This window comes from Neomonachus schauinslandi, chromosome 5 (genome assembly GCF_002201575.2).
Source record: "Neomonachus schauinslandi chromosome 5, ASM220157v2, whole genome shotgun sequence".
Taxonomy (NCBI): Eukaryota; Metazoa; Chordata; class Mammalia; order Carnivora; family Phocidae; genus Neomonachus; species Neomonachus schauinslandi.
In genome coordinates this window covers 115223419-115244569 of record NC_058407.1, presented here as the reverse complement: position 1 = coordinate 115244569, position 21151 = coordinate 115223419, and the positions used below count along the sequence as shown (strand labels likewise).

Here is a 21151-nt window from a genome sequence, read left to right as displayed (position 1 = left end):
TGTGTGAAAAGTAAACAACCTCTTTGTATGTGTTAATCAGGTTCTAAACAGTTAGTGCCAGAAAGTGTTTACTTAACAACATTCAGCATACACGCTTTGTTTTTCTTTCTTTCTTTTTTTTTAAGGGATTTCTCCGAAATTTGCGATGTTCAGCAGTTGGCTGTTTAGTAATGCGTCTATCAGCCTATTTGGGAGGCTCATTCTGTGTCTGAGATTAAAGAAACCAGAGACCCGGCGTTCAGTGCCTGCCGGTGATCCTGTGTGAAATGTTTTCCTTCCCCCGGCTGCGGAATCTGGGCGGTTTGCAGCAGTGCAAACAGGCGGTCTGGGTCCTGGGTCGGAAAGCCCATCACCTGTTGGGGCCTCGGGCGCGCGCGGCGCAGAGTCGACCCGGGGCAGGGGCAGGGGCAGCGGGCGGCTCGGGGAGCACAGCCTTCCCCCCTCTCCCCCCCGCCCCTGCCTTCCTCCGGGACAGTCCGGCGGGCGGGCGCGCGGACGCGGGGACGCAGGCACGGAGGGCCGGAGGGCCGGGGGGCGGCCTGACGCTGGAATGCAGTTTTCTCGGGCGAGAGAGACTTTGCACCGGAGTGGAGAATAGTTTGGGGTGGGGTTTCGCACGGTCCCCTCCTCCCCACCCCCCGGGCCCCCTTCCAGGCGCTTTCTGGGAGCTTTCCGAGCTACGCTCTGAAGTTTAAAGAGCAGCGAGGAGCTTGTGCCGCAGGCAGGGACAATGGAAGAAAATGAAAGCCCGAAATGTGAGCCGTGCCTTCCTCACTCAGCAGACGGCAGACAGAAGCAGGGTAAGTAACAGACTCATTCAAAGATGGAGTTACAGTTACGCGGGTTCCTCGCCGCTGGCTGCTTCTTAGAACCCGAGACGCGGCGCAGGGCAGAGAGAACGCGCATTTCTTGGGGGGTGGTGTGCGTTTTCAGAACTGCGTGGAGAGCTGTGATCTCTTGGGTCTGACTTTATCTCAGGCAGGCTTTTCTTAAGCAGCCATAGAAGTGGCGTGGGGATGCCCCATGTGTGGCACAGTGAGCAGTCCGTATGTGTTCTGTCTCTAGGCAGCGACAAAATACAGATCGCTAATAGCAGCTTTTCGTACTCGCTGCTCCAGCCGTGGGAGAAAGGAGCTGTTTCTGGGAAGCTGTCTCTGGGACGGCAGCATTCCCATTCATTGGTTGGGGGATCCCATGAGGCAAAGGCATGCTGCTCGCAAGTTGGGCGGAATTTTAGGGTTAAATTAGAGTTTAGGGATGTTTCATTTTACAGATCGGAACAGCAGGGGAGCACGGGTACATCCGGACGATAGATGGGACTGTGTGGATCTCTGCATGCTTTAATTCAAAAGTTGGGAGTTGTTAAGACAATTTTGGTAAATTTTCTCCAGGCAGTTTTCCTTTAATTGTGTTTGTGATAGACTTGTCTTTTCCGTAGGGAATTTCCAGAAGCTTATGTTGTTCCAAAGAAATTTCACAGTGGCGTTGGGTGGAGAAAGGACTTCTCTGCTCTCCAGTCTCTGACGTCTATGATGCCAGAGCCTATCATATGGCATCATATAGGCAGCATGTTCTGAAACCCGCACAATCCGAAACCATCCCCGCCCACCCTACCCCAGGTTCATCCAGGGGCCAGTTAGGAACTAAAAGAAGCGCTTGCGGGGCTGCAGTGCTGTGCGTGGGAGTGGGGATTATGCACAGGGGAAAAGGTGTGTGTGTTTTAAAAAGGCAAAAGGGAAGTAACAAATGACTCATCCACACTGAAAATGCAAAACTAAGCTAGACTGAAGAAAACGGAATTACAAGAGAGAGAGAACACCCCCACCCCCCTACCCCCCTTACTCCCCCGCCCGGTGAAACTCAGGAAACCTTAAGCTTAGTAAACCTCCGAGAATCCCCCATTTTACAGCCATCAGTCTAGGTATCTGTGTTTGTGCTTCTAAAACAGAGCACTCTTCCTTGAGGGCGCCTGGTCGGTGGGGTCCGGTGGGAGATAAGGCTTCCTTCCCTCCCTTAATTGATAGGACAGGATCCTACAGCAGGGATTCAGTCTTTGGGCCTCTGTTGAAATAAATGACACAGAATCTAGAGGAGCAATTAGAGTGGGACCACTTTAAGAAATAACTTTCAAACAACCACGGCAAATCAAAGATGCTTCAGAGGCTGAAGATAGTTGGGCTGAGGGAGTGTGATCACTTTATTTACTTACTCGTTCAATGAATATTGAGCATCTGTTAATGTAGTAGTTACTGTTTTAGCTGCTGGGGATCCAGCAGTGAACAAAGTAGATGGAAAATACTTGCCTTCATTGAACTTATGTTCTAAGAGCCGTGTTTGGAGGGAAGGGGGTGGGAGAGAGAGACAATGAACAGATAAGCAAAATATATAGCATGTTAGACGGCAGTGTTGCCAGATTTAGCAAATAAAAATACAGGATGGGGGCGCCTGGGTGGCTCAGTCGTTAAGCGTCTGCCTTCGGCTCAGGACATGATCCCAGGGTTCTGGGATCAAGCCCCACATCGGGCTCCCTGCTCAGCTGGGAACCCTGCTTCTCCCCCTCCCACTCTCCCTGCTTGTGTTCCCTCTCTCGCTGTGTCTCTCTCTGTCAAATAAATAAAATCTTAAAAAAAAAAATACAGGATGCTCAGTTAAATTTGAATTTCAGATAAGCAACAAATAAATTTTGTGTGTAAGTATATCCCATGCAATATTTGGGACATACTTATGCTAAAATTATTCATTGTTTACTTGAAACTCAGTTTTAGCTGGGCATTTCATATTTTATCTAGCAACTCTATTAAATGGAAATCAGACTATAGGGAAACATAAGGCAGGGAAAGGGAACAGGGAGTACGTATGGTTGCGGGTGAAACTGTAGCTAGGGTTATCAGGGAGAGCTTCACTGGTGTATATTTGAATAAACATCTGAAAGAGGCAAGGGAGGGAATAGGCAAGAACTTGTTCGAAGAACAGCAGGGACATGGGAGAAGGATGGGAGAGAAGAGGTTAAGAGGTCATCCCAGGCCAGATCACACAGGGCTATGAGACTCTGGCAGAGATTTTAGCTTTTTTTTTCAAAGGAGGTAGGGAGCCTGTCTGACTTGTCATATAAAAGGGAAATATTGGGTGCTATACTGAGAATAACCCAAGTGGGGGTAGGGGAAGGGCAGGGGGGCCATTTCAGAGGCTTCTATAGTAAACCATACAGAAGCTTGGACCAGCGGGTAGTAGGACAGGTGGTGATAAGAAGACAACAGGTTCTAGATGTATAATGAAAGTAAAGCCAAAAGAATTTGCTGAGGGATTGAATGTGGAACATAAGAGAAAAGGAGGCAAAAGATGATTTCAGAAATGTTGGTCTGCCTAGCTGGAGGAATGGAGTCGCCATTTACATAAATGGGAAAGCATTTGAGTGCAGCTGAGGGGAGAGGGTGTTTCTGGTTTGGAAATGGAGGAGGAGAACAGGAAGTCCTTTGGATAGATTAGGATGGAGATGTTTATCTCACATCTAAATGGGGATGCTGAGCGCTGTGTGATATTCTCCACTGGAATTGAGGAGAAAGGTCTAGGGTCTATGGCAGATCTGCTAGGACTGGGTCTGTATGTACAGGTCACGGGGTGCTCTGGGGCACTTGAGCATTTAGAGGTCGGGAAGATTGGGAGGGGTGGCTGGAGAGATTGTAAGGGTGAGAAGTATTCAGGTTAGATGTGTAGGGTCCCATTGAGTTCTGGGTGAAGCAAGGCTGTGAAGGAAGATGGCTTCCGTTCCAGGTCTTCGGTCAGCATGAGGACCATACAGGGAGGCCAGGCCTCTGCTCACAGCACCCATAATAACCCATGCCTACTCCTAGCCTGGCACTCTTGATGGTATTCATTTCTGTATCTGTTTCACTCAATTACAGTGTAGTATGCCAGGGCAGACCAGGTCTTCTTCATCCTTACGTTCCCTGCACCTAACAGAGCACCAGGCACGTAGAAAGCACTCAATAAATATTTCTTGAACAAAAGGCTAATGATCCCACTCGAGGGCTTGGAGTTTACCAATCTACTATAGATAAGGATCCCCTGGGTGATCATGTAAACTTACCATCTAGACCGAGACACTTTTGAGAGTGAAAAGGCACCCTATAAATAATTTCGCTGGGACAGCAGTTGTAACGCACAACTGTTTAGGCAAATTGGGGCATGTGGTTGCCTCAGGAATAGCTCTAATCAATGAGGCTTCCATGGCTGAATAGGCAGCATGCTTAGATCAACAACAGTGTGACTGTGTACCTCGATGTGCACCGTGCAGAGTAGGCACTCAGTAGTTACTGGCTGAATTGCAGTCTAAAAATCTGACACTCCCTTTGAAGGCCAGGGGCTTTTCAGAGTGATCCTGGGGTGTTCCTTGGGATGTATCAGCCCACAGCAGCCCCGAGGTGTGTGCTTTTCCTCAGTTCCTTAAGCTCTTGAAACCCCTGGGCAGGTGAAGTGTTAATCAGTCCACCTGCTTGCCTCCCCCAACCCCTGATTCACCAGTGTTTCAAGATAGTATTTGCTTTGGGGGGTGGTAATCATTTTGCAATATATAAATGTATCAAACTGTACACCTTAAACTTGCAAAAAAAAAAAAAATAGCATTGGCAGCCCCCACGGAGCGCAAGCTTGGGGAGTCCCCGATACTCAAGTCTTTGCTCAGAACTCTAAAACTGCCCCATCAGTCTCTACCCCTTACCTGTTTTATCCTCCCAAGCACTTATTACATATTATTTGTTTGTTTGTCTGCATCCCTAATTATAATGTGGATCCTCTGGGAGGCAAGGAGATTATGTCTATCTTGATCACAATTTCATTACATTTCCTAACTCCTTTTAGTGTACGGAGCTGGCACTCATACATATTTTCTTTTTTTTTTTTTTTCACTCATACATATTTTCAAGAATGAATGAATGAATCATCTGACCAACACTTGAGATGAGAATACTTTTCGGGGGAGCAGAGGGACTGTTCCTCTTTTGTCTAAAATCTATACCAGAAAGCTTCTTTGTCACTTATTTAATTTTTCAGGCTTTTTAGGTGAATCATTATCATGGTCTGATTTCACCTGCAATTTCTGTGCCAATTCGTGTACGGTGGTGATCTGTAGGATATTAACAAGAGAACTGGCCAACCAAGGAACCCTGTGGGCCCCCAGCAAAATATGTGATATATATTAGTCAGATAGGCTAATTGTAACAACCCTGAAATATCTGTGGTTTAGCACAGTCAATGTTAATTTTTTTGAACACAGTGGAATGCGGACATTCCTGGCCAGGTGGATCTCCTGGGGGCCCATCTTTAGGCTGACTCGGGGACCCCATTCCCCAAGGCTTTGGCAGCTTCCACTGGAGCTATTGCATTCAACGAGCCAAAGACGAAAGAGAAAGAGCATGGACGATTATTCAGGAAGTCTGGGGGCCCGGGACTAAAGGTGTCTCACCTGACTTGCGTTGACCAGAGGAATTAGTACGAGGTCCCATCTGGATGAAGGATCCTGGAAAATACAGTCTTTCTGTGTGTGCAGCGGAAGGACGTTATGGTTTGAAGATACAGAAGGACAGAATGGCGTCACTGCCACGGTAGGTCCGAATAGACAGCCAGACAAAACAGCAGCTCCTCACAATGGTCCTATGACCAGAGAGGAACTTGGCACAATTTTAAAAGCTACCCCTTAGAGATAGCTAACCAGGAGCCACTATAAGGAAGTGAGGGACTCCTTCTCCAAGAGGCTGTGGCTAACCTAGTCTTAGCTCAGGAGTAAAAATCTCAGGGAAGTGTCCTTGCTGGCTGTCAGGTAGAAAGCGCGCGTGGAATGTCCGAATGATGCAAGGTCGCAGACCCCTTGCTGGAAGTCAGCGGACCTGGCGGAAGCCATCAGAGCTCCCGTGGTCCCCTGCCTGCGGGATAACTCGCTGCATCTCAGCCAGGAAGCCCTTTGAAATTCTCTCTCGGGGGCGCTTCTGCCCTCCTCACCCCTACTTCTGCTCCAGGGAATGTTGGAGGGGCTCTTCTCCGCGCGGAGCTCCTGTTTTGCTCTTTGCCCTGCTGCGAACCAGCTACAAAGGAGTGGCCCTGGGCTGGGCAGAGGCTGGGAGTGGCAGGAAGGGGAAACTGAAAGCCATGTCTTCATGCTACAGCTTCGTTATTTGTTTGACACAGATTCCCAGAATAGCAAGCCGCTAGACACACCCATACTTAAATGTTAGCGCCCAGGCGCGTTCCAGACAAGAAATAGAGCTGTATTTCTGTGTTGATGGCATTGTGGGTGATGAGAATCGGCTGGGACTTGGATCTCTGGCTCCACGGCTGTGGAACTGTGACTCAGTGTCCTTTGCCTGGTCCCCTTGTTTGTTTCTATCCCTGCTTAGTTGGTCTCCTCAGCTGAGAGGTCACATTCTCCCCGAATGACTGGAATGGTGGAATTGTCCCCTCTACTTCCTGCTCGGGAGTTGGCAGCTCCCAGGAGCTGAGCATCCCTGAGTAGAAGGCTCCAGTGATTGAGATGCGTGGTCAAGTGGCTTCATGTGGAAAGTGGTGGTGGGTTGTGGTCGGTGGTGCCTGTGAGGGGAGAGCAGGTGCCTGGTGGTGGGATGGGAAACAGATGGGGCCCATAGCTGAGGGCGGTAGAGGGCAAGAAGGTGAGACACGGAGAGGAGTGAGCCCCGCCGGCGACTGGATGTCCACCAAGGGACGGTGCATCTGGTCATTGGTGCATTAGCCATTGGTGCTGTTGGCTTCTTTCCTCCAAGTCACATTAAACCTTGTTAAGCAACTGGAGACATTTTAGAAGAATCCACAAGAGAGGAAAAAAACAGCAAAGAACCGTAAGGTTGACTTGACCTTCCAGTGCAAAGTGTTAGGAAAAAAATAGGGGTTTAGAGAGTCAGCAAGTCGGAGCTGCTCAAAGGTGAATGGTGACAGAAGATGGGACTCTGAACGCCACCCCTCCCCCTCCTGTTCCTTTCCCAATTTATCTGAAGGAAGAAGGTGGAAAACTCTCTTCAGTCTCCACGGGGCTACTGTTCTGGCTGCCTTGACCTATTCTGAGGATCCTTGGATGAAACAAAATAGTTCCTGTGAGTTTGTGTGGCAGAGCAAGGCAGAATGGAACTTTCTGCCCCTGCTGGTATGGGAGGCGCCATCTGGGGGTCTGTGTGTATATACGCCCGTGTGAAGGAGTGACCTTTCCAGAGATTCAACCCTGCTAATTAATCTAGCTGTCCTGGATAATTTTAAAAATATGTTAATGATGTCAAAAGTAACCGTAAAAATCTGTATAAAAGTCAACAGTGTTATATCAAGTATACAACAAGTTTTTGGCTAATATAAGACTCATGTGCACACATATGCGCTCCAAAAGCTAAAGCTAAACCAGATTGCATGCGTATTTACCAGCCTGACATATGGCATCTTTTGCATCTAGCTTCATTCAGCGGATCCTGTTACTCTGTTTTATTCAAGAAGACACCACAAAAAAAAGGTAGCCGTCCTGTGAGTCCACGTAATGAGAAGGCAACCTAAATAAAGGATACAGTTAATCCCTCAATATCTTTTTAATCAATAGTTTCATCTTCTTCCCCTTCTAAATTTACTGCTGAAACTAATGAAAAGTAGGAGAATTAACCAATTTGGCTATTTTTTCCTCCCTTTCCTCATCGGTGTCTGATGGGGATGCTATAATTAGCAATGTAATGAGAAGTGAAGAGTAAACAAGAAGAATTATTCCCAGAACACTCTTCTAGGGATGGAAAACCAGCCTGAGTTTAAAATGTTTTCTATGCCTAACCAAAGAGTGTTGTACCTAGAGTTCTATAGAGAGACGTTTCTAGACAGTGAGGTGGGGCATGCGTTGGTGGCGTTGCCTTTAGATGAGCTACTTTATGCATAAACTGGACACTCTGGATATCGCTGGTGTAAAGTCTTGTTTCTCTATCTGAGACTCCAATCTAAAACTTTCAAATACTGGATCTCTTTTTCTGCACATAACTTTTCAGGATACATAGTTAGCAAATGAGCACTTCTTGGAAACTTCTTTAAAAAATAAGTTAGAGTAGATTTTAAAGGATTTAGAGCTAGAAGACTCTGCATACCTATTACTAGATCACCATCCTCATTTTATTAATGAAGACAGTGAGGCTGAGAGAGATCTAAGTCTAGGGTGAAAGGCAGAACTCCCGAGACCCCCACTCAGTGCTTTTCCCCGGGAATTCAGTGAACAGGGACACTCTGTTCTGCCTGCATCTGTGTAAGATGTAAGAACTATTCCTCATGAAGAGAATCTGAATGTTCATAACATTCTCTTTCTATTCTCGGTTTTTAAGAAGTAATTGCCTTTTTTCCAGTTAACTGGAATATGTAAACCCGACACCCCATCTGCCAACCATTGAGAATGAGTAGAGATTCCCTATCCAGGTCCTGCAGGTGAAACACTGTCATTGCCTGGCTCACTTGCTCCCTTCTAGGTAGAAATCAACTCGTCCCTTAAAGGCCAGGTCAGAGGCAGGGTCAAGGCCAAGGGTCTAGGCCAAGGCCATCCACATATATCATATCTCTTCCCTTTTCACTGTGTGTTTTAAAGTCCACTTCACATAAAATGTGTCTAAGCCTTCACATCCCCTCCATTCTTACCTGATAATAATATTAATTTAATAATAGTCTAATGCTTGCTTGCTTTATTCTAATGGCGGGGGGGGCTGGAATTTTTAGGCGGCTCACATGTCAGTGATTATAATAGCTATTTTTGGCCTCTGGGATGAAATAAGTGTCTCAGAAACCACCTTCAGATTGTAGAAATATAAAGGTCCTGTTACCAGCATGAAATTGTAATTAAAAATAAAGAAATAATCAGAACCACTGGAGTTAACTTTTCTATAATTACAGATGAAGGTAAGGGGTAACCCAGTTGCCTGCAAACTAGTCTGACCACGTGTTCTCGTTTTGAATAACCTCAGGGGAAAAGTCAGAAATAGCTCATTTTTTTCTGCAACTTTTCATTTTAGTGTGATTTTTCGTATTTCCTTTGATTGTTGATTTTTTGTTCCCTTCTTGCCTAAAAAAAAAAAAAAAAAATCTGTTAGGTTACACTTACACATTCACCACCGCCACAAACCCTCTTGGTGTTCTGTAAATGAGATTCTAGTGAGATCATTAATTGTGAACTGTATTTTGTTCTTTTTGTCTTTCAGACCAAGGAAAAAGCAATCTACATGTAACGTCATTAGAAGATGCAGAATGCCGCAGAACCAAGGAGCGCCTTTCTAATGGAAACAGCCGTGTTTCAATTTCCAGGTCTTCCCGCAATATCCCAAGGAGACACACTCTAGGTGGGCCCCGAAGTTCCAAAGAAATCCTGGGAATGCAAACGTCTGAGATGGACAGGAAGAGAGAAGCTTTCCTGGAACATCTGAAGCAGAAATACCCACATCATGCTACCGCAATCATGGGCCACCAAGAGAGGCTGAGAGACCAGGTAGGAACATGTCGCCATTTCACTGTGCACAGCTCATTCTGAAATGAATACAAGGGAAAGCAAAGTGACTGGGCGTTCAAAGGGGAAGAAATAGTTGAGTGGATTGTGCCTGCCTTTGGGTTGTTCCAGATTTCTTTTGGGCCTTGGGAGGAGAAGGCAGCCTGCAGTAAAAGGTTTGACCTGAAAGCTCAGTTCTCTTTGTCGGAATGCCAGAGAGGAGAGACCCAGAGAGCATGCAGTTCCCCCAAAAGGAGTGTCCCGATGTTCAACCACAAATACATCTGACGTGCAAGCAGTGAGGGGTATTACTTTCCCGAGTGAAGCCTAGGATCAATTACTGTGCACTCAGATAGCACTTGAGTGCTTAGCACAGTGAATGAATGCGTGGATACATACATACATCAATACATTTTCAGGGTAAAGTGGAGCACAGAGGGATAGACTTATGGTAAATGCCTTTTCCTTAGGAAGCTGACATTAGGGTTCTGTTTTTGCTCTTTCTCTTTTTTTCTTTTAATCACAGATGTTTCCCTTCTGCATTCTTGGCTTTCTGCTGCCATTAGCTACCTGTTTTCTCAGGTTATCTTGACAGCTATACATATTATCACCCAACTGTGGCTTGGGATGTTTTTGTTTCTCGGCTGTGTTCAATGACTTTTTAGCAGACAGTGCAGTTTGGGGGTCACGGGATGGGAGGCCTCCTCTGTAGCCCTCATGGGCATGTTATCAGATTGACCTTTGAGGATGGAGAACATGGTAAAGGAAACAGAGCCCACTTGGGAATAGATGTGGTCGGGGAAGAGGGCAGGCTATTATTGATTTCCACACTCCAGGTATAGAGGCACATTTGGTGTTTTAAGTCAGATGACTTGCCATTTGACTGGCTACAAAAGTGATGTCTAACTAACTCAGCTTTTGGTCATCCGTGGAAATGGAAATTGGCATTAGCCTGAATAGTTTGAACTTCTACTTCATCCTCTGTCTCATTTTATGCATTTAAATTCAACCTTCTCTTCTCTGAAATCTTTATTAGAGTGCCTAAAAATATAAAATGAGCTTTATGGACTGTATGTTGGCTTTTTGTTCACATTACCAAAAGGCAGCAGACCCAGAAGAGGAGAGAAGAACCAGGAATCCTGGTTGATGTACAGCAGGTAAATTCTTTAGTAATTAAGAAAAGGATGACTGTTTTCGTTTCAAGTGTATATAGAAAATACACCCTATTTTATTTATTTATTTACTTACTTAACTTTTGTCCCACAGTTTTATTAAGATATAATTGACATATATAAAAATATCCCTATTTTTTAGTTGTTAGTAGGGTCAGTATCTATATAAGTCGTGTGTCATGTTTTTATGAGGCACCATACTTTATCCAAAGTGGTTCAGATGGAGGAAACTCAAACTTAGAATAGTTACAATCATGCAGTTTTCTAAGGAAACGTTGGAATTTGAATCTGGTTAAGTCTGAGTTCAGAATCCTTGTTTATCCCACGGTTCTATAAGTTGATCATCGCCTATAGAATAGATAGTATGGTGAAAAAAAAATTCCTTCTACTTTCTATGACTCATCTAATAACTAAATTGGTATAAGACAGATTAACAGGAGAAAAACAAACAAAAGTTTAATAATATGTATACCTCCTGAGTATACATGGGAGAGACCCAGGAAAACTGAGTAACTCCCCAGAATGGCCAAAGCCATCACCTTAAATACCATGTTCAGCTAAAGACAAAAGAAGATGTTGGGGGTGGGAGTCAGTTATGGGAGGTTACCAGGAAAAGCATAATAATCGAGGATAAAGTTGTTATGACCTAAAATAATTTAGATAGTGTGCCTGGTTCAAAAAAAAAAGCTATTACCGGAGATTACTTTTTCTCTGAAAGACCTATCTGTACAGCAGGGCAAACATCTAATTATCGAACATCTCTTCTTACTGTCCTGTGAATCACCCTCCTCCCCTTTGAAGCCCCAAGCCCCTACCCCATCCCTTAGCTCAGGATGGCATATAACTGACCCTCATGTCCTTGGGTCTCATATTCTTATGGGGCTCCCATACGTACATAATTAACTTTGTTTTTTCCATGTTAATATGCCTTATATCAATTTACCAGCCAAAAAGCTTGGAAGGGTAAAGGGAAATTTTTTCCTCCCCAGCAGTCTGTACATGGGGTGTAAGGGACATGGTGAGGTTGTGTGTTGGGGGGACAGGGGTGAGGGTAAAGGAGGTTAGGAAATTGATAGTGTGTTGAACGAGGAGGGAGAATGTATTTTTTTAAAGTGAGAAATATATTCATTTTGTTGAGAAATTGAGAAATTAGTACTTCAAAATGGTATATTTTCCATGTTAAAAGTATTTTAGTTATTATCATTACTGTTATTATTCGTGAGCTCATAATTATTGCTACTGCCGTGATGATGGCTTTGGCTAAAACTCTCACATGGGGAGCCTAAATATAACCTGAAGGGTGCATGGGATCAGATGACAGGGAATAATGACTGTGGCTTAATGGCCTCAACCTCTGATCTCCTGTCACATACATCTCCGCCACAGGTGTCTTCTGACCATGGCTGGTCAGCTGTCCCTTTACTGGGTAATTCAGGATGAACTCTTGGGTATTCCAAGCTGACCATTTAAAGGGGGAGAGATTCTGATGCGGGGATTTGTGTTTACGTTTGTTCCTTCCATTGTTGTGCCGCAGATGAGCCCTAATCAGCATTGTGAACATCAGAGATAAGCTCAGGCAGTTAATGGTTTGGGAAATTCCTATGGACGGCCCTTCATCTTCTGGCTTTTCCATTCTTTTTCTGCTAGTGTCTGTTTCCTCTTTGCTGTCTTCTCCAGGACACCCTTTGTTCCTCCCTGACCTTAAAGTAGATTATTCTAGGCTTCCTTTGCAGGAAGATCGTATGACCAGCCATAAGGAGGAATTCAAATAGACAGGTCCGACCACTTTAATCTAATATTGAGGTTCTAAATACCACATACTCTTCTGGTGGCTGTTTTCCTGGCTGCCTCCCAGAGAAGTGGCCTTAATGAAAAGAATGCCACTGGGGCAGTGTAAGAGTAAGATGGTAACCGTGCTGCATCTAGCATTTCACATGAACTATCTGGGTACTAAGGGAATCTAGATTCCAATCCCTTGGGATTAAACCAAAGAAAAATTTAGAGCATACCTTACATTTCAAAATCTGAGTTCAAACACTGGGAGAGTCATGGTTGAAAACTTGTATTTGAGCCTTTGAAAGTAAGTCAGTCAAGAATTTTCTCCAGCCTGAATTACTGAAAAGAGGTTTCCTTAACTCCCTTCTACTGTCTTTTAAAAATGCAGATGACCTTTATTGCAGCATGATGCTTATCTGAATAGTAGGAGCTGTAATGGTACTGACCCCCCAAAGTTGATGCTTGTGTGGGGCAATCAAAGTATGAAGCTACATCACCTAGCAGCTAGGTGTTTGACAATGAGGCTAGGCAGGGCTGGAAAGGAATCCAGCCTCCACCATGGGCTAATTGTATGATTGGAGCTAATGGCTTCTGTTCCAGTTCCCTCATTTGTCAAAGGACAGTAACACCAACATCACAGAGTACCGAGAGAGAAAGTGATGGATCCTCTCACTGTTTCAGTGGCAGCTCCCAGCATTACAGTATTCTGGTTTATGGTATTTCTTTTTTTTTTTTTTTAAAGATTTTATTTATTTATTTGACAGAGAGAGATAGCAACAGTAGGAACACAAGCAGGAGGAGTGAGAGAGGGAGAAGCAGGCTTCCCGCCAAGCACGACCCTGGGATCATGTCGTTTAGGCAGACGCTTAACGACTGAGCCACCCACGCGCCCCAGGTTTATGGTATTTCAAAAGAAGAGTCTCAGCGGTTCTTCTTTGCAGACTAGCATTTAAATTCATTTTACATTTTTACCAACACGTATTTGAATACCTGATGATTATTTTTTCCATTGTCAGAGCATAATTTATTATATTTCTGAAACGTATTTGTATGTTTCTGTCATTAAAAGGTTAAAATTTGGACTTCTTTCACTTACTCATCCCATATATATTTATCTGGCACCTACCATGGTAAAAGCATGTTGAGGCGTGGTCCCTGACATCAAGTCAGTAAAAGAAATAAGGCATTCATGTACAGATACTGATCTTTCAAGATCTGGCCCAAATGTTACACCTTCTGAGTTGGTCATAATATCTTGCAGTACCTATATTGTAGTATCTAATCATGCTTTTTATTGTACTTCTCTTTGTGTTTCTCTTTCCCATATAGAATATGCCTTTGGAGGGCAAGAACCCTGTTTTAATTACTTTTGTGAAGTCAGCATTTAAGGCAGTATGCAATCTAAATGAAGCATGATCAGTTTGTTTTGAATGGATGAATGAATGAATGATGAGTGAGACAATGTATTTCTAATACAATTAGAATGTGATAGGTACCATTTGAGTGATAAAGACGGGTGGAGAATCCAAGAATTAAGAGATCATTTGCAATTTGGGAAGTTAGAGGAGACTGAGCCTAAGAAGCTAAGACAAGATAAGTAATTTCCCTCAAGTCAAATGGTGGCATTTGAACCAAGGTCACGGTTCCTCAAGTCTGTGGTCTTTCTATTTGTTACTGTCTTTGGTGTTTGTTTCCTCCACCTTTAATTTTTCTAAAGTTTTAGTAACAAAATTACATAGATTACAGTAGGTCAAGCAGTAGAGACATTCCGTCGCCATTTCTTTAAAAAAGATAAATCTTGGGGTGCCTGGGTGGCAATTGGTTGAGCATCCGACTCTTGGTTTTGGCTCAGGTTGTGAGCCAAATCAGCTGAATTTCAGCTCCATGCTCAGCGAGGAGTCTGCTAGGACTCTCTTTGCCTCTCCCTCTGCCCTTCCCCCCAGCAAAAGCATACACACACACACACACACACACACACGCACTCGCTGTCTCTCAAATAAATCTTTAAAAAATAATAAAAATTAAAAAGATAAATCTTACTCAATTCCAGAGCATATGAGATAATCATAGAAAATAGATTGCTGTATATATTTTACATTGAAAGGCAGTTACTTTTTTGAAGTAGCTCTGAGTTCAGAAAGGCCTTTAGTTCAGCAAGCTCTCCGTCATGGTCACTGTGTAACTACACAATTTGGAAAAGCTCTTCTTGTATGTCTTCACTAACAGACAAACGTCCGTCTAGCTGTCACCGACAGAAACCAGCTTTCCACTCCTAGTCTCAGAAACCTTTCTGGAAATAATATTTCAATTTTTATTTCCAGTTACACATAGAATTTCTATAGTACCTGCTTTGTGGTCACAATTCGTTTGTGTGTAGTCTTAAATCTAATGTGGTGGAACTTGAGGAGGAAAGAGTAATACGTTTTAACTTGAAAGTTTACTGTGTTCTTCAATTCAATACAGTGAGTAAGCAAGAGGTGAAGGTAGATTTCCCTTTGACTAAACATTGTGGAGGGCTCAAATAAGGAGATAAGAACGTGAACAATAAAACTATCTGATACGGGGTCAGTAAGGCCGGGAGGTCTTCCCTCAGGCCAGGGCTGTCGTGCTGTCTCAGTGCCCCTCAGGGATTCTTGGTGCCTCCTCATCAACCAGCCTCGCCTTTGTTCTTGTTTGCAAATAACACTGGAGCTGTTTTCTCAGTACCTGGCTCATTTGGCCCCACTTACCATTATCTACCACAGTCCAGGGCGTCTGGTGCTGAAATATATGCCACCAATTGTGAAAACGAAAATAAGGAAAATATTTATCAGTCTGTTTATTCATAAATACCCCAAGTTCTGGTTCACTCTACTCGTCTTTTTAACAACTTCCAAGAAAACTTGTTGTTCTATGGAATTTGGAACTGTAGGCTTGGGGTCAGACTCAACATTGTCTGTTCTTTTGACTGACTTCTCCTTTTCAGAAGGTATAGCCTTGATTTTATCAAGAATCATGGAAAATTACCCAGTTCAAGAGAGAGAAGAAGAGAGTCTTAACTGCATTTGGAATCAGAAGAGCAGGTCTTAAGAATCAAACACTCAAGAAGCAAACACTACCTCAAGTTGGTAGTATAAAGGCATTCTTACTCCTGTTCCCTCAAATTCACTGAAAAAAAAGTTAAGGGTATTAACAGTGGAAAGCGAGAGGGAAACATACTCCATCTTGAATGAAGCAAGGAAATGATCACGACCCATGGAATGGCTTTGGGAGACTAGGGAATGTCTTTGTGGAGGCCCAGTGTAGACAGAATGTAGAAAGTAGAAGCAGAGTTGACTGAAGGTTTGCTACCGATAGTTCGTATGATCTTGACCTCACCTTGCACAAGCGAAGCTTTCCAGATGGAAAACAGAGTTAGTAGAAGAGAGGAGACAATGATTACCAGATCACAACACATCCAGTCACAGAAGGCCTGTGTTTTAAAGGGCTTTGCTGGGGCACCTGGGTGGCTCAGTTGGTTAAGTGGCTGACTTGGTTTCAGCTTGGGTCGTGATCTCGGGGTCATGAGATCAAGCCCCGAGTCAGGCTGAGTGCTTAGTGGGGAGTCTGCTTGAGATTCTCTCTCTGCCCTTCCCCCCCCAAATAAATAAATCTTTAAAAAAAAATAAAATAAAGGGCTTTGTTGTGTGCCCCACAGACATTGAATGCCACAAACCGAAGAGTGAGGGTGACACACTTTTAGGGCAAAGCAAGTAACATATTTTTGTGGAGGGCATTGGATGTCACAAACCAGAGACGAGGGTGCGAGCTGCCTCTGCTGATTCCTCCCTTGCTCGTTTTCAGTAGCTAGCCAGCCCCATTCAAATGGGAGTCGTAATATGAAAGAAGCCAATAGGAGATGTATACTTTTTTTAATTATGTTGTTAATCACCATACATTACATTATTAGTTTTTGATGTAGTGTTCCATGATTCATTATTTGCGTATAACACCCAGTGCTCCATGCAGAACGTGCCCTTTTTAATACCCATCACCAGACTAACCCATCCTCCCACCCCCCTCCCCTCTAGAACCCTGTTTGTTTTTCAGAGTCCATCGTCTCTCATGGTTCATCTCCCCCTCCGATTTCCCCCCCTTCGTTCTTCCCCTCCTGCTATCTTCTTCTTCTTCTTTTTTTTTTTATTTTGTTAACATATAATGTATTATTTATTTCAGAGGTACAGGTCTGTGATTCAACAGTCTTGCACAATTCACAGCGCTCACCATAGCACATACCCTCCCCAATGTCTATCACCCAGCTGCCCTATCCCTCCCACCCCCCACCACTCCAGCGGAGATGTATACTTTTAAACTGATATATTAGTCAGGATGGTCGTGATTATGCTGCAGAACGAATAAGCCCTGTGGGGCTTTTTGTGCCATGACACAAAAATGTTTCATTTCTCACACATGCAGTGTTGGTTGTTTTGGCAACTCTCCGGACAAGCTGTCCTGACAGTCTTAGTGATTCAGGCTACCTCCATCATGTGATGATGCCATCTTAACACATAGATTCCAAGTCTCCAGGCATGGGAGAAAGCGTGAATAGTTTTGCACAGGCTCTTAAATATGTTGGCCCATATGTCACTGCCCTTTTTTCTAGCATCTTGGTCCTACTGAGATGTTTGATTTACCCAGATTTTGGACGTGGAATCTAGTTTAGGAAGGAAATTTCCCCGTTTTCTTATATCCGCTTTCCCAAATGGCTTTATCGGCACACAGTACATCTGTACATAGCACTTTATACTTCTCTGTGTGATAGCATCGGTCACATTTATATCTCATACAAATGTATTAACACATATTTACACCTATATGTAGTGGCATTTTTTGACTTCTGATGAACTTCATTGTATTATAGTAGAGTCTCAATCACACTGGATTACTCCTCATGCAGTAGATCTCAGGGTATCAGTGGATGCCTTGGGAAATTGATGTAGTCCCTCCATCATGTATGAAAACTCCAAAGTATTCAGATTTTATTCTTTGTTTTTAAAGATTTTATTTTTTATTTATTTATTTATTTATTTTTTATTTTTAAATATTTTATTTATTCATTTGAGACACAGAGATACAGAGAGAGAGAGAGAAAGCATGAGCAGGGAGAGAGGCAGAGGGAGAGGGAGAAGCAGGCTCCCCACTGAGTCAGGAGCCCGATGTGGGGCTCGATCCCAGGACCCCGGGATCATGACCTGAGCCGAAGGCAGACGCTTAACCATCTGAGCCACCCAGGCGCCCCTAAAGATTTTATTTTTAAGTAATCTCTGCACCCAGTGTGGGGCTCAAACTCACAACCCCGAAATCAAGAGTCACATGTTCTAAAGACTAAGCCAGCCGGGCATCCCAGTCAGATTTTTTTTCTGTCACATTTGTTCTAACCCAATCACCCTATGTAGGTGAAATGTTTGAAATTCCCAAATATGCATCTACTTTCATGGATATGTGTGTCAGTGAAGCCTGGAAAGTGAGGGGAATTAGAATTAAAGGTGCACTAAGACCATAGACCGTCGTTAGTGGAAGCCTTTGGCCATGGTGAACGTGTGGATAGGAGGCTAAAGTTGTAGAGGGGGCAGGTTTTAACAATTATACATGTTTGGTAAATAGGTAAATACATAAATGAAAGATTTATAGATTATCCTAAAGTAATAGACCTAGCTAAGAAATTCCTCTTTAGAGCTATTAATTTATTCTAATCCCAAAAGGAAAATGGTGACAGTATAGCCACGTTCAGTAGCAAGAACCAGTTAGCTGTTTGAACCAACGATGGAGTATGCATTTACAGACCAATTTCTTGCCTAAACCTTAAGGGAAAGGAAACAATTCCTTGGCAATTAAGAAATCTGATACAATATATACGGAGCAAGTACTCACAACAAGCCACAGTAGGATGGGGGCAGAAACGCCCTTACGCAGATGGCCGTGAACATGGAGAGTGTTAGCTAGATGTTCAGCATTTCTTTAGCACTGTTTTTTCAAGCACTATTTATAGTGGTGAAAAAGTGGAAAAGGCTGCAAGGAGAACATATTATTGGCATTAGCTAAAACTGTGACACTATTGCTCTTTGCACATATTGGCGTATTTCATCCTCCCAACAGCGCAGCAGGGCAGGCGATATTAACCCTCCTCAACAGAATGGGAAACTGAGGCATAGTGTAGTTAGCTCTTGTTCAAGGTGACACAGCACGTCAGTGTGGCAGTGCTGGGATTTAAATCCTGTGATCTGGCCGGCGGCGGGGGGGGGGGGGGGGGGGGTTTTGTTTTTTCCCTCCAGGTCACACCATCTCTCTGATGAATGGCAGAACTGAAGGACATTTATATAAAATGTTGAGGAAGATGGGGAAGGACTAGAATGGGGGGACCAGTTTGGCCCAGTGGCAGGAAGTATATGACATTTGGTGGTGATCCTAGAATGGCTGAGATGCCTGCCTCCTAATTAGATTGTTCTTCAGTAATTCCAGGAAGAAAAGGCGTTTGGCACCAAAGAAACAATGAGGTAAATAGTGATAAGGATCTGTGCCACGTAAATGTTGAGAAGATGTTACTCCTGGGAGAGCCACACCTCCGAATGGAAGGATCATGGCATAGTAAGAAAGTTACAAGTTGCCTTTAGAGGGTTTATATTAGTCTATCTGTGAGGGTGTGTTTAATGAAATGCTAGAGTCTGTGAATAAAGACCATGATAAGATTGAAAGAATCGGTATAAAAAAATCGTCCTCAGAAGTTCCAAATCTTCGCTACGTCTAAGAGAAGTCAGAATAGGATCAGAAACAATAGTCATCTGAATTTGGGCGTGATGAAAAACAATGGGAAAAAAATAAGCAGAAAGAACAGTCTAATACTTAACAGATGATGTTACTCAAGGGACCAGATGAAGGAGCTAGCTGGAAATGTTTCCCAGAGATCTGATATTTTGAATTTGTGTCTTAAAGGGGAGGGAGGTGCGTTTCCGAAGATTTGGAATATTACATAGTAGGACATCTTGTTGGCGGGGGGCACTCCGTGATCAAAAAGACTAAATTCAAGGGGTTGCAGTTTACTTGCAGAATTGACTTGAAGTTGACATTAATCATAGAGGATACAGAAAAAGAGAAAAAGAATCCTAAATGGGGATCATTCATAACACATGGCTTTTGATCCATGTTTAATTGGGTGCCACCAACCTCTGCATTAGCTTTCATTTTAATTAGTATTATGGAAGAGCAGGAGAACAGTGCTATATTAAGAGGACCTCTGAAAAAAAAATCAAAATAAAATTCTGCTGGAAAACCTGTTAAGGAGTGTCTGGGAGTAGGTGGACAGCAAAGGGAGTCAGAAACCAAAGTGTAGTCATGCGGTGGCAGGAGACATCTGGATCAGCAGAACCGAAGAAAACTGCCACCTGATTAGATGGAAATTTTCAGGATTGAGGAATCCAAAAAAGACCAGTGCAATTCAGTCCAGGACATTGATGCAGAACTCATATTGCAAGTGTCTAAATTGTCCTTCCGCTTCTCACGATTCAAGCTTACGTCTTTGCCATTAATCATCCTTCCTGCAGGTGTTTTCTTGCATTAATTCAGTCGGATGGTAGTTTATCATCGACCGACACTATGAGCTCGACATCAGGTAATATGTATAGAGTGCACAATACCTGGCCAGCCAAGGATACGTCTGTTTAGTGGGAAGAGTACCAACTTTGGGTTCCTATATAACTGAGTTTTTTATATGCTGGGACACTCTTAGCTGTGGAGTGTAGGTGAATCATCTGTTTTCCGGAGGCTTTTTCGTAACTGCAGAAATGAGACCGGCAATACTATTGTGGTGAGGATTACATGAGATGATACATCCTATCAAATAGAGAGCAGCTGTGGAATGCCCTTTTCATTAAGGAAAGCCTTATCACTGAGAAATGAGGGCCGTACCCATTAGGGCAGCATGAAACAGGGTCCGTTCTAACTGGCAATGATCTAGACCAGCATTTTGTAAAAATATGCTCCGTGGAATCCTAGGTCCCCAGGCTGTTAGTAGCTGGTTGGGAAATGGAGAGACGGTTTCTGATTTGGGGATATTTTTGGTTAACCAAAGTTAAATGAATTTCGACACTGTAGGGCCAATCAGATCTTTTAATATGATAAATAAGGCATTGTAAATCTCACTTGGAGATTTGGGAGCAGGTGGGTGAGGAATGAAAAGTATAATGCTTCCCAAGCCTATTTGGCCACAGAATTATTGTTCTGGGGACTCTTCTTTTGTGAGACACACTAGGAAATGGCAGTATGTACTTCAGAACCTTGCTGGAGTTCAGGGGAGCCTGGGTGGCTCCTTTAGTTAAGCATCTGTCTTCGGCTCCTGTACGATTTCAGGATCCTGGGATTCAGGATCCTGGGATCGAGCCCAGCGTCCAACTCCCTGCTCGGTGGGGAGTCCACTTTTCCCTCTCCCTTTGCCCACCCCCCCCCCCTCCCCCCCCCCCGCGCTCTAGCTTTCACTCTCTCGCTCTCAAAATAAATAAATAAAATCTTGAAGAAGAGGAAGAAGCATCTTGCTGGAGCCCAGAGCATTGGGAGAGCAGAGAGGGAAGATCTCACATGGAGATCAAAATTCAAATGGTGTCTCTTGGAAAGATAGAGGTCTCCTGGAGGCAGGAGACTTGTCCTGATGATCTATTTCCTCGTTGCCCAGGGCACAGTAAGCGTTCAGCGAGGCTATTGATGGATT

The 21151-nt window shown here is 43.9% G+C and overlaps 1 protein-coding gene across 4 annotated transcripts in view; it reads left to right on the top strand.

Moving 5' to 3' along the window:
* The first annotated feature begins 649 nt into the window (after positions 1–649).
* The window catches only part of KIAA1217 (KIAA1217 ortholog), a 285820-nt gene continuing 265318 nt past the window's right edge, over positions 650–21151 (top strand). For all 4 annotated transcript variants that reach the window (XM_044915528.1, XM_044915530.1, XM_044915529.1 and 1 more), the window contains exons 1-2: positions 650–800; positions 9207–9490. In XM_044915528.1, the coding sequence (XP_044771463.1) occupies positions 731–800; positions 9207–9490 (354 nt within the window). In that variant the 5' untranslated portion in view covers positions 650–730. The remainder of the gene's footprint in view (positions 801–9206; positions 9491–21151) is intronic.